This window comes from Cyrtonyx montezumae, unplaced genomic scaffold, assembly GCF_038088225.1.
Source record: "Cyrtonyx montezumae isolate F1298 unplaced genomic scaffold, pur_monq_1.0 scaffold_7, whole genome shotgun sequence".
NCBI classification, from domain to species: domain Eukaryota; kingdom Metazoa; phylum Chordata; class Aves; order Galliformes; family Odontophoridae; genus Cyrtonyx; species Cyrtonyx montezumae.
Window position 1 is genome coordinate 34417456 of NW_027072078.1, and position 14096 is coordinate 34431551.

Here is a 14096-nt window from a genome sequence, read left to right on the forward strand (position 1 = left end):
AGCAAGACAAAAAGAATAAAAAAAAAATACATTTCAAGTAAGTTCTACTTTATCACCCCCAAAAATGACTGTAAGTTCACCATGCACACATAAACACCCACTTTACCCCATGAGAAACAGATGAGAACTGCACCCTATTACCTTCCATATTATCTCAGTCCATCTTTGTCTGCTAGTACTCAGTGTTCTGTAAATACTAGTAATATCCTCACAAATCCCCAAGTCAGATGCATGTAATTAATGATTAATGCCCTCTCTGCCCTATGTCCATGCCTCATTTTAGAGAAAGGGACCCAAATGGTCTGTTTTTCTCTGATGCCTAACATTTTATACTACAACTCAGCAAGAACCATCTGAATGAAGATAATGAACAAATGGCAGATTGATAGAAGTGCATATTCCTCTAACAAAATTGGAGTTTTTGAGAGTTTGAACACAGCAGACCATGGTTCAATGCTTTGTTTCAGACAGCCAAAGTTTGGATTGGTCCACCACAGAGATATGGCCAGCACGAACAATTATAGCCACTTAAAAATGAAGAATGGCCATTTTTAGAAGTACTCTAGGTATTCCATATTGGTTTGAAATGACCTGGATATATTTTGCTGTACTTTGAAAGAATATTAAGAAAGAACCCCAATTGTTTTCTATTAGTACAAATGTTTCACCTGGCTCTGTATTTTTTGTCCTTCCTTGGCTCTTAAGAAGTCCGGTGTGTCAAGGATGGAAGTGTATTTTGTCTTCAGCTTCTTGCCTGCAGCTCTGTAAACCAGCTAGAAAAAGAAATGTCTGTGAATGATTTCTTCTGTTACACAGATTCATGTAGCAGCTGCCCTAACACAGCTTTGAAATTATAGCATCTCATGTATCTCTGAAAACAAAACAGTGAGAAGATCTGAGCTTAATTACAGCCATCAAAGACAAACAAAATTAATGCAGAACTTACATCACTCAAATGGGTTTTTAGTTCCTGAACATTCCTGTATCCAGGAGTATCCAATACCACACTGTATTTATCCCGCATCTTCTTTGCAGTATCAGTATATACGTAGTTAGACTGAAAGATGAAGGCAGTATCACTTAGGAATCTTTTATTACTTTTAGCAGCAAAGAACATTCAGTGTAAAATAACAGTACTTGGAAACAAATAGCTAGAAGCATGACAACACATGCTCTCGTAGATCTTCACTTAATTTCATGTACTTAATTTCTTGGGTTACGTATCACATGCATCAAGGAATGTATTGTTGTTATACATATATACTTTTCATAAGAAAAGCCTTACCCAAAGCTTACGCAGCTGACGAGCACGGACCATATCAGGAGTATCATAGAGGAAGCATCCCAAGCCCTGCAACCACTTCAGATCCTCTTTGTATTTATTCTATGAGGCAAATAAGGAAAGAGAAACAGAATATCAACTTTCCAGACAAGTTCACTCATCAGTCCCCAAACACAATTACAAAACTCTACAGAATAGAATAAAATGATAAGCCAAATTCCACCTTCAGTATAAAAGCCCTACATCCAAATATCATGTATCTTCATAGAAGATACTTACATCACTTGTGATGTCCCCAACATAGCGGCAGTGCAACACCTGAGGAGTAAATGGCAAGGAAATCAAGTGTCCTTGCATCTTAAAGAAATCTGACTTGTAGATCAACTGAAAAACAAAGAAAAAAATAGTAAATTTCATGTAAGTTCATGCTGAATATTCTAAATCTCTTCTGTTTTTATGTTAGAAAGGTACATACATCACTGACAGCTTCCTGTGTTGCTTTGACTTGACGGATTTCTGGTGTGTCTGGAGTGGTATGAATCTTATCCTTGTTCTTGTGGTATGTTGCCCGATACAACCTCTGTATCAAAGAAGACAGGATTCTACACGTTAAAAACTTAAAAACAGCAAGAAATTTGGCAGAGTGTAAGTTTGTGCCTTTTTAGGAGAGTTGTTTTGCTAGATATTGCAGAACTAATGGAAAAAAAGGGAGCAACCATACATCTAACCAGCCAAAGAATTCTTTTTGATAGCAGCGTATCTACCACATGGAAAATCTAAGACTAATCCTACAAATATCTAAACACGTATGCTTGAATTTCAACCCAGTAGAAATGAGTACATATATATAAAATTACACAGACTCAATGTCATAAAGACACAATTTCTGTACATCTTTAACACTCAGCAGAATGGTTAATAAAACTAGGCTAGAAGTGATTTCATTGTAAGGTAATAGTTCTACAGGACTGCAGAAGGAGTTATCAAGAACATTAAAAAGCAACACTGCCCAACTCTAAGGCTGAATCAATGATCCCCTGCCATTCTTGATGGACACTTGTCTATCCTGTTCTCAAAAGCCTCAGTGAACAGGGACCCTACAAATCTTTCCAGTTGATGTATTTTCATCCCTCACATTTTGGGCAATATAAATACAAATGAGAACAAATACTGTACCTCATTAATGACTTGATTCACTTTCTTCACATTTTCAAACCCAACATCATTAGGTCCCAGAGTGTAGCCTCTAGCTTTCATATGTTCATAGGCTTCTTTATACTTCAGCTACAAAGCAGGAAAGAAAATCTTTTAAACTGAACAAAAGCATACAGAAACTAAATTTCCTCATGCTTCTCCTTACACTGCAGTTCTGGCATTAAATTATGTAGATTTTTAGAATCAGACTTTTAGAGATAATTCAAATGAGCTACATCAGAGCTAAAAATCAGTATTTTTACCTTTATAATGTCCCCCAAGATTAATACTAGAAAGGTATGCACATCTGCTATTTTTATTTTGATAGCAATTGCTTCAGTTCTGTTAATGTAAACATTACCAGTGTTGGGAGATGAGTGCACTCATACGAACTGATTGCTGAGACCAGACCCATCAGGGGGTCAGTCCTTGCCTGAGCAATGCTGTGGATAAACTTACCTTCAGCACTGCCTCTATCCTCATTTTCTGGATGGGCACTGGTCCTCCCTCACAGGTACCTTGTCTCTAGCTCTGTTTGTAGCCTGGTTTCAAGTTCCATCTCTTGGATTTACCTTGGACCTAGCTTGTCTCCAATTTCTGTTCTGTCTCCCGCCCCTCCAGACTAGGGGGGCCTGCTTGCACCACGGTCATCATCAGTTCCTGGCTCAGGCAAACACGTGGAACTACCCTATTCCTTTCTTGATGCTTTCTGACAACCAATCTCACATCTGAGAAATAACTGCCACAACAATTGTGTACTCCCAGAAAACGGGCACCAAATTCTCCCTTGTAACTCAAATTATAGACACAGTACATTACTTACATCACTGCCAATGTGTTGGACATGTTTAGCATGCTGAAAGCTGGGGGTATCTTTGGGAAGACTGTAACCAGTAGGCAGAGCTTTCACACCAGCCCAGCGATACAAATTCTGTAAGGCAGAGGGGGAAGGAGAGAGATACAGAGAGAGGAAGTCTTTGAGACAACTGTGTGTAGTATTTGTAAGTATTCGTTAGCTACTCAGGAAATCTCTTACACACACTTGGCAACAGATTTTCCAAGTATCTGTATTACAATGTACACTTGCAGATTAAAGATGGACTTTTTCAAATTAACATGAAGTGAAATCCAGCTTCCATATCTGAAGAGCTAAACAAAGACCAGCATTTAAAGATTCTGGGTTTTGAATCTCAGAAAACACTGTGGACATGCAAAAAGGAAAGACTGAGAGGAAGTATGAACATGCATCCAACAGAGAAAAGAAAAATGTGGCCATTTTTTTTGTCATTCTGATGAAAACTAAATTTTTATACTTACTTCACTCTGTATCTTATTTGCATGACGTGCCCTCTCCAAATCTACTGTTTTGTTAGTAGGAATTGCTTTGCCTCTAACTTTATTTAAATAGTCACCACGATAGATAACCTAAGAAGAAGAAAAAGTCATTAAGGGAGAGTCATAATGGTGATGCATTGTCCTAGTGCGTGTAATTTGCATACACACAGGAATATCTTCTAAAAGACTGGATGAAATTCTTTTGAATTCATGGAATTCATAATTTCAGTGATTATGATTTAGTGATCAAATATTTAGTGATGCCTCAGTAAAAGGTAGGGTCAATCAATTGTAGACAACAAACAACAAAATAATGACTACATATATTAAAATCACATTTCTAGAATTTGTGAAGAAATGGCACATGGAATATTGGGGGTGAAACACTTACTTCACTTGAATTCAAGCCACTGAGGATATTCTGGACGTAGACAGGAGTGTCCATGACCACAGTGTATTTGCTCTTTGCTTTTTCTGCATCAGATTTGTACTTGATCTGCAGAGAGAAATTCAAGAGCTCTAGTCAGTAAGACTAGTTATTGTTAACAGATTTTATTATCTTTTTATATTTACAGTAATTGCTATTTATTTTATTAGTAACTTTTTCTACTCATGAAATAGCACTGACATGGAAAATGCATTGAAATTAAGGCAGCATAAATGAATAAGGCACCTGACTAGCTAATAACTCCTATGAAGGAATAGTGGGAAATGTCAATAGAATATTCATATCTTCCACATGATGACTACCCAACCTACTTGTGATGCAGAATTTAACAGGGGACATACATGCTGGAAAAATGTAATGATTATTCTCCCATTTTAAAGCCTTAATCCAAAACTAAGGTTAATCCTTACATCAGTGGAGTCAACATCTTCTCCCAGTTCAGCACTGCCTGCGAATTTACTAAATATATATTCAAGTCCTGCATCCAAGTCATTTATAAAGATACTCAAGAGAACTGGCTCCAATACAGAGCCCTGGGAAATGCAGCTAGTGACTAATCATTTAGGAATACTTCACTACAGAAGGATATCTAACATTTCCCAGACCATATTAGAATAAAGCTACTCCATCCTGTTAATAGAACGCTTTGAAAAAATATTAAGTAGAAAGAGTGTGTCCAGTTCAGACTCACATCACTGCGAAGATCATAGGCATGTTTAGCGTGGAGAATCTCAGGAGTGTCCCAAACAAAGCAGCCAATGCCTTTCAACCAGTTAAGATCATCCTTGTATACTACCTAAGATATCCAAAAAAAGAAGCAATCTGCAATTAGTGTGATCTAAACCCTAATATTAAGTCAATCTGAAACATAACTTTCAAATGATGGCAAGAAAGGTTTATTGGTTTTTGACTATGTTATGCTTTGTGAAAATCAAAACAATTCCATTTGGAATTAAATGGAGTTTTCTTCATCATTTCAAGAACTTCAAGTTTATGATCCAGAGCCTACATAGATAACACCAAAATCATGCACACCTAGCAACATTTCAATATAGATTGATTTATCTGTATTACAAAAGCATGATATAGATGCTGTTCAGTTGTGCACAACAGATATGAGTGGAAACCACAGAACGTTCCAACTCAGTTTCTACAAAATCATTTCCTCTACAAAGGGCAAATGCAATAATCCTTCAAAAAAAGTGAACCACAGACACTTGTGAACTTACATCGCTGATCTGATCAGCTACTTTTCGAACATGTGCATTGATCTGAAGATCTGGTAGACAGATCCAGTCATGGAGACGTATGCGGTAATCAACTTCACTGATTTTCTTCTGTGCATCTTTAGCAGCAATTATGTCTACCATATCTGGAACAATGTGGACTTTGGCTTTATTCTTTTCATAGGTTTCCTTGTACAGACGCTGCAGAATTAAAACATTCACATTAATAACACCTGAAGCATTAACTGTTGATAAAGTTAAAACTGTTGACAGAAGAATGTAGTACTCTACTAATACTTTCATGGCTTGCTATAGTTGGAGATCAATCATTTTGGCTATAACTAACATTTCCATCTTGTCTGCTCTAAAAATTTGCAGATAAGGAACCTTCAAAGCTTGTTATAATAAGGAACAAGGGTGCTAAAATATGAAGTCAAATTTTCATGGCACTCACGTTAAAAGGAGGTAGGCCAGGTGGATGCACTGTTTCATACTTAAACATATTAGTCTTAAAGGTTTAGTACAGACAATTCAACAGTTGATGCAGAAGCCTGAAAAGGCATTCGTGGGTGATTACCATATTTAGCAAATACTGCTTATTGAAATGCATTATCTATGCGGATTCTCAGAAAACATCACTTACATCAATATTAAGCTTTCCAACTCTAAGGCACCTTGCTGTATTGGGATCATCCTCAACACCTTTAGGGAGTGTGTACAGAGCTTTAAACTTGTCATATTCCTCTCGGTATTTTACCTAAGCAGATGAAAAGAAAGGCAACAGACTCCAATTAGAAAATTGTAATTTCAGAACCAAGTTAATCAGTAAGCAAACTATTTAGCTCAGTCCAAAAAGCAGAGGAAACATTTAAAGCAGGATCTTGGTTTTCAATTTTATTTTTAGCTGCAAAGACAGTGCACTGTAACTACTGAAAAAAGTAATGACAGCTGGATAGAGGATTTTTAAATAAATAAATTGAATTTACAAGTTATTTATTGTTACAGCTCTTTCCTTTATATCTATCCAAGAAAGGGATCTCTCATCAGCCTTTTCTCAGTAATGCAACAAATTATGTCCTTCTACACTCAACAATGCATCATTTAAAGACATGCATAACATCTGGTGTTTCTCTGACTCAGGCAATTTAGGCTTGAAGAGAACTAAGTACATTTTTTCTAGAAGTTTCTATTATTACAAAATGCATTTTGTTCTCTTTTTCCATGAGAAGAAGCAGCAAAGGAAAAATAGAAGATTCTACAATTCCAAGATATCAAAATGCTTTGGTATTTTTATGCAAGACATGAAGGCTTTAATTGCTGGAACTGATCTCATAAAAAAAAAAATCAAATTATTGTATACACTTACAACACTAGCATTATGCTTCAGTTCTTTTGCACGTGCTAGGGATACGGCATCAGGGGGCATTATGTAGCTAGTAGCTTTCACCTTGTCCCAGGCTTCCTTGTAGAGATTCTGTGGGGAACAGAAAGTGGCTATGAGTGGAAAATTCCTTGGGTAATAACCAAAATCCAGTAAAAATCAACATCCCTTCTTTCGTGCTTATTTATTCATTTCACACCTTAACTATTACTCTACAGAAATCAAGACAGTACAGGAGTATAATCTTGCTAGCACACACAAAATAACAAAGTTCTTTCCAGTTAGTCTTGTCCGTACTCATATAAGAATTGTCTTTGGTTCAGGTGCAACTTTCTTCACAGAACCCATTTATTAATGCTTGCATTTTGACAAGACTTGAACTACAAATAGGAAAATGTGCCCTCTGCCTGAAATTCAGTATCTTCTCCGTACTCAGACAACACAGAGGGCTATCATTGACTTTGCTAAGTTTCATATTTGTAAACGTATCTTCAAACAGAGAGAACAAGCAAAATAAAACTAAATCTCTCAGCAGTACCTTGAGGGAAAAACACTTACATTGCTAAAAAGATGTTTCAGATTGTGAACTCTTTCAGAGTCTGCCGTTTCAGTCACAGTTGTATACTTGTCTTTAGTTTTATGGTAATCTTCTTTGTATTTAATCTATAAAATGAAAGATGGATTCAGTGAACTTGTGTCAATTCCCAGAAGAAACAAGGGAAAAAAAAAAACTGAGTAGAAAAGATGGGCAGACTCACATCACTGGCATTTATACTGCTCTGCACCGCAGTCACGTAGACCGGTGTGTCAGTAACAACACCGAAGTTCTGAAAATTCTCTTTTCCAGCAGCTGTATATTTTATCTAAGGAAACAGGAAAAAAAAATTAAAAAAGCTGAAAATGACCACAAAGTTCCCTGCTAGATTCCTTTAAAATCAGTCCTGGATAACAGAAACTCAGGTTTGCAGTCCAAGTCAGATCAACTTGAAGTTACTGGCTGTACCAAAGAAATACTCTCAGAGAGAAATACAGCAAGTATGAGCTAAGAAATAAAGAAAATTGTATGTTATTGTCAAACACAGCAAGGCTAAGAGAACAACCAGCAAGGCAACATATACCCTTCTTCCAACGTAAATAACTGAGTTACCTTGTGTACACAGTTGTACACAGAATGAGTGTTACTTTCTCACTGTCAAAAAGTGTAACTCCGTAGTACTTCAATTCTCCCAGTTCTGCTTTTTTAACAACAAAAATTATCATGCCTCCACCACTAAACTGCAAGATGGCATTGCAATAATTAGAAAAAATATTTTTGGTGTAATAAGAATTATTTGATTCTGCTTTGGAGTAGGATAGATTTAAGTCCTAGTGAATAGTAAACAGGAAAAAAAATCTTAAATATATTTACTTATTTGAGGAAAACTTGCTTACTTGGCTCTGGAGGTCATATGATTTTTTAGCATGCAGGATTTGTGGAGTATCCCAGACATAGCATCCAATTCCTTTCAGCCAATTTAAGTCATCCTTATACACCACCTATACAGAAAAAAAACACCTAATTAAGGAGGAAGAAATCTGCCTCCTGGTTAAAGAAAATATAATTATTTGTAATTTATTCAGCTTTTGCCACTTGTGCAAACTCAATGGCACACAATGAAGATTTATTCAGCAATTACAGTCTACTTGGAAATTTAAACATGTGCACAGACAATACTTGGTATGACCCATTTCACACTTAGAATGATTTTTACCCACAGGTTTTACATGGAAAAGTAAGCCAAATTATACATCATACTAACAAGCCAAGAAATTAACACATCATTAAACTTTTTTAGGAAGGCTTTAGGCCTGAATTGAGATACTGTTGTCCGTGTAGTATGAAATTCAAGTATCATGCTGCAGCTATAGGATATAGCATCAAAGAGAAGCCTTTTCCAGACTCATCCAGGAGGACTGTGCAAGCTGTCCTGGCTCCTGTGCAAATTAATTGGAGATGACTGCAGCACAGCAACACTTTGACTCTACAGTGGTACATCTACATCCCATCTCTGCATGTGCCAGATGGTACACACCCTACATGGTCTCAACCAGTCAATCTGGTGAACCTTGGGAATGCTATGCAAATTTTAAGCTTTTCTAATTTACAAGTGAGAGAGAAATAACTAGATCATTAAGATCCCCCTCCCCCAAAAGGGTTAAAATCTTTGGTAGTATGACACTAAGCAATCTAAGACCGTGGTTATTAATTTAATGTTTAAATACTGTGAAAATACATGAAAGTATTTGATACTGAAGTATCTTGAAAAAATGACTTTGTAAAACATTAAGTAAATGTGTAAAATACATACATCACTCAAAATATCCTGGGCCCTTCTTGCTAGAATTACATCATGTTCTTCAGGAGAGCAATTCCAGTGATGGAGGTAAGTTCGGTATTCAAGGTCACTGAGGATATACTGGCACTTCTTAGCTAGCACATGGTTCATCATATCACTTGGAATATGGACGTTTGCTTTAGTGTCTTCATAATTCTTTCTGTATGCCAACTGAAAAGCAAAGATCGAGGAAAAGGAAAAAGTGAATAGTGTTTTCCAGCATAATTATGACTCCAGTAGGCAAAAGGTTATAGCACAGTCTGAGGCTAATCTGAGTCCAGGGGCTAAACTCCCATGGGATGAAGTCTGAACTTAGATATTAATCACCCTTTATTCTGACAAGGATCTAGAAGGATAAGAACAGTCTCCTTCATGTGCAGATTTAAAAATGGGTGTGAAAGTTAACAGTACTTCAAGATAAGAGATGCATATGTTACAAACTTTTTAAAATCTAGATCATCTCCCTTTTCAAAAGGAGACATAATATTTGGGATTATGTTAGCTATGAGCCCTGCATGACAAGTTATGCATTCAGCGGTGATAACAAAACACCAAATGTAGGTTTACCTTTCTGATTCCTCTATTTCTGTTTCACTAAAAAAGAAAAACTAATTTTTTGGCTAATAAAGCAAAAGCACCTCAAGGCCTTAAGTATTTCTTGCCAATCAGATTCTTAACATGAAATAGAAAACTCTAATTCAAATAGCTAAAAAAAAAATCCATCTTAAATAATTTCAAACTCAATTATTCACCCCAAATACATTCAGGAAAGCAAACTGAAAATACTATTACTGATGTTAATAAGCACAGCATTACTTATGTTTAATATGAGAGACACACTCAAAGTACAGAAAAAGGAAACTAATGAGGGAAAGCTCATTTTCTCCTCACCGCGCTCCTTGTCTTCTGGAATGCTAGTGAATGAACGACACTGGGGAAATCACTGATGTCCTTCCCAGCCAGATAATGGCCTTTCAGCTTCTCATACAGTTCCTTATATTTACGCTGCAAAATAAACACGTGGAAATTTTAAAGTTCACATTAACAAGAGATAGGAAAATAAAGAGCAGGAATAGAAGATTCATACTAACCTCACTATTGACATAGTTTGCATGCTTGGCTCCAACAAGGGGAATGTACTTTGCATCCAAAGTATACCCAATGGGCTTGCTGACTTCCCAATCTCTTTTATAAAGTTTCTAGATAAACAGAACACAATACAAATTATGATTAAAAAATCCATCATGCTTTCCAAGAGGTCAGATTCTGCTATTTTCACTCATATGGAATATGATTACTCTTATAGAGCAGTTCCTCCTCCCGACAATCATTCCAATAAAGGAAATGAAAAATGTTCATTCAGAACACATAACTGGTGTAAGAGAGTTCCAACTCAGAAGAGTACTGGGACACAAATTTGAACTGATTTCTCTAGATTTGCTTTCCTGAAATGGCGACCTGGAATTCAACATTTCTCATCCAGAAAAAGTAACAGAAATATTCAAAACGTACACATAAACTGTTGTATAAAAGTGCAGTAGAGATCTGACCTTGATAATTCTATAGATAATTGTTTGAAATCATTAAAAATTTCCAATACTTGAATTTATTATAAGTGCAATAATTGCGTCAATTGAACTTCTCTGATATATCATGTTTTAAATATTAAATATGTTCACTTTCAGACTAGATATGAAGATCTGACATATAAAGTAGTCACTTGTACTTCCAAAAATAGACATTTATATTACAATTAGTGAGACTACTGATAAATAATAGCTTAATAATATAAATCACCTAAAATTTTCCTCTTGTAAAAAAATAGATGTAAATTTACAGCACACAATTGCAACTATACTACTGCTCCTACTACTTCCAAACACCACATAGCAGTGCGTTGAGAACAGTTCAGTGAGGAAAGAAATGATCCTTAACCTAACTGTTTTAACTAGGAAAAACTGAACAACAAAGACATTAATTGACATTTCCAGTGCCCCCTTGCAAACCAATGACAGAAACAGAATGTTATTCTAAAGTTCAGTCTATATTCTGTTGCTTTCAAAAGTAACCACAGTTCAGTTAGGTATTTATCAAATCTTACATCACTATAAAGTAAGGACATGTCTCTGGCATGATTCAGTTCAGGAGTATCATCAGATCCAATGTACTGGCCTTTCTCCAGATTAAATGTTTCTTTGTATTTTAGCTACAAGAAAAAAGAAATGCTGAGTTAATGCCAGAAAAGAAAGAAATTATCTCAACTAGTCCATCTCTAAGAAGTAGACATATATTTCAGTTACATTATCACATCTTCAGTATAGTGCATTTCAACCACTATGGTACACAGGCAAATGTCATCAGTAAAACTTTAGTAAAATGAGACATGCTGCTCAGCACTTATGGGTTAGTAGCCACTAGCTCACCGAGAACAGGACTCAACTTCAAATCACTGTAAGGAAAATCTCTACCAACTGTAAATAAGTGATAACCTACATTCACCTACAGAAAAAATGTAAAATGCTTCATTACAGCAATACTGCATTGTTTATTTATACATTTTTACTAGACTACCCAATAAAAGTCTACTATAAATAAACACACGTGCACACACACACACATACACACACACAGATCTAAACACAGTACGGTTTAGCGAAAGCAATTGAGTCATCTATGAATTCTAACAATACTGAAAGAAAAAAAAAGGTACATACATCACTCTGATTGACAGAGTTAATCTTTGCCAAGACAATGTCTGGAGTGTCAACCACACTGGTGTATTTAGAAAAGTTATCAAAGGCATCTTTTGTATATGCTCTCTGCAAAGAGATGAAATATTTTCTTAAACATTGTGCATGAGAAAGACAAGCTAACCACACAACAACTAAAATACTTTCTTACCTTATTTATCAGTTCTTGTGCATGCTTAACTTTCTTATGTTCCACTGAATCCAGAGGAATCCAGCCACAGCCACGGAGCCATTCCAGGTCAGATTTATAAATATTCTAATTAATAAAGTCACAAAAAAGAAAAGGAATTATGTACATCAGCATTATGTAATATGGAAAATGCACTTAGACCAAACAAACTGAAAATTACATCGTATGTATGTAAAATCACTTACATCACTTTGCAGATCATAGGCCTTCCTTGCCTGAATACAATCATTCTGGTCAGGGTGGCATGTCCATTGATGAAAGTATTGGCGGTAGTCAACATCACTGACCAATGTCTGACACTCCTTGGCTGCTACAACTGACATAATATCTGGAGGGATGTGAATTTTGGACTTTGTTTTGTGATAATCTGATTTATACAATCTGTCATTCTGGATCTCGCCTGCATGTTCAAACCACACCAGTTTCGGATCATCTCTCATACTGGCGACTCCAACGTAGTGACCTCTTTGTTTAACATAGTCAGCTTTGTACTTAAGCTGATGGAAGAGGGGAGAAATAGGTAAAAATACACACTGATTATATGCATTCTTTTTTTAACCCAAAAATAGCTGTTTTGTCAACACAAAGAACAAATTAGACTGTGGTATTAAGACAGATGTCAACTGCAGTCTTAGATTTTCAACATATGACCACACAAAAATATTAGGAGACAAACAGTACTGTTACTTTGTATAGTCCTTCCACTTCAAAATGTATGATTTTCTAGATTAATATGCTACCATTTTTCAGTAAGGTATATTTTCAAAACACAGTAAAACCTGGATAGAAAATGTCTGTTAATAAATCACTTAGCCTCAGCTTTCCAGCATATTTCTGTAACACATTATTTAAGACTGTCTGAAGAGCTGACCTTTAAGGCATTTACACCACATTTTTGACAAAATGTGCACTCTGCAGTTAGCCAAGTGTCATACAATATGTTCAACATCCATTATGCAAAACTTTGAAATTTAATACGCATATCGTTTTACAGTTTCTCAAAGAGGAACCCCTCCATCATATGCCAGAAAGTGAAACCAGAGCTGTAGATAACAATGATCACATTAATTAATTTTTTTAAGACTTATAAAACATGAAATTTTACCTTAGATTACTTTGATAGGACTGTTTCTGGAGAAACTAAAGATGGAAGAGAGAATCTGACCTTTCAATACTAATACCCATAAAAATCGTATCTCAAAAATATCTGAATTGTCTGAGGACAGTGAACTTCATGAGTCATGAAATGCCCACTGGATGTTACTCCTTATGCAAAGCTTTGCATATCTTTTGTTGGATTTGCAAGGCCTTCAACATTTCTAAGCTTCCAAGCACTTGCTCTCCTAACATGATGAGAAAAATTATTACCTCACTTTGGACGTCATTTGAGTGTTTGGCATGACGGATCTGCACAGTGTCAGGAGGTAAGAGATAACCAGTGGCTTTTTCTTTCTCCCAGCTTTCCTTGTATAAACTCTGTGGAAAATAGAAGAGAGGAGAAAGGAGAACTTCAAAACTACTGGAGTCATCAGTGTTACTAAATAGATGTAGGATATATTGAAGTGCAAATAAAATGAATCCTTCCTCTTGGGTGTTCTCAATATGGCAAGTTTTCTAAACCCCTCAAAAGAGTTAATAATGTGAGTAGAAACTATCATGTGATTAAAGAACAAGTACCTGATTAAGAATTCTGGCTGCCTCTCGAGCCATATCTAGCTGTGGTGTATCTGTTAGAGTATAGTTTGACTTGACTTCATTCCATTCTTTGTGGTATTTAATCTAGAACAGAGAAAAAAGTGCTTCAAAACACCATCACAACATATGGAAAACATGAATCTCAAGACCCCTATTTTATGCACAAAATATTGTATAAAATCCTCAATGTTCAAGGCTATTACACATGATACATTAAGTA

The 14096-nt window shown here is 35.9% G+C and overlaps 1 protein-coding gene across 27 annotated transcripts in view; it reads right to left on the bottom strand.

The window, feature by feature from the left end:
• NEB (nebulin) overlaps positions 1 to 14096 on the bottom strand; it is a 113838-nt gene that overhangs the window by 37128 nt on the left and 62614 nt on the right. For all 27 annotated transcript variants that reach the window (XM_065751347.1, XM_065751351.1, XM_065751349.1 and 24 more), the window contains 25 exons: positions 13859 to 13960; positions 13550 to 13657; positions 12367 to 12678; positions 12143 to 12247; positions 11956 to 12060; positions 11343 to 11447; positions 10333 to 10440; positions 10133 to 10246; positions 9215 to 9412; positions 8298 to 8402; positions 7625 to 7729; positions 7425 to 7529; positions 6852 to 6959; positions 6129 to 6242; positions 5489 to 5686; positions 4951 to 5055; positions 4203 to 4307; positions 3794 to 3901; positions 3300 to 3407; positions 2459 to 2566; positions 1758 to 1862; positions 1562 to 1666; positions 1286 to 1384; positions 947 to 1057; positions 669 to 773 (listed from right to left, as the gene is read on the bottom strand). In XM_065751347.1, the coding sequence (XP_065607419.1) occupies positions 669 to 773; positions 947 to 1057; positions 1286 to 1384; positions 1562 to 1666; positions 1758 to 1862; positions 2459 to 2566; positions 3300 to 3407; positions 3794 to 3901; positions 4203 to 4307; positions 4951 to 5055; positions 5489 to 5686; positions 6129 to 6242; positions 6852 to 6959; positions 7425 to 7529; positions 7625 to 7729; positions 8298 to 8402; positions 9215 to 9412; positions 10133 to 10246; positions 10333 to 10440; positions 11343 to 11447; positions 11956 to 12060; positions 12143 to 12247; positions 12367 to 12678; positions 13550 to 13657; positions 13859 to 13960 (3051 nt within the window). The remainder of the gene's footprint in view (positions 1 to 668; positions 774 to 946; positions 1058 to 1285; positions 1385 to 1561; positions 1667 to 1757; positions 1863 to 2458; positions 2567 to 3299; positions 3408 to 3793; positions 3902 to 4202; positions 4308 to 4950; positions 5056 to 5488; positions 5687 to 6128; positions 6243 to 6851; positions 6960 to 7424; positions 7530 to 7624; positions 7730 to 8297; positions 8403 to 9214; positions 9413 to 10132; positions 10247 to 10332; positions 10441 to 11342; positions 11448 to 11955; positions 12061 to 12142; positions 12248 to 12366; positions 12679 to 13549; positions 13658 to 13858; positions 13961 to 14096) is intronic.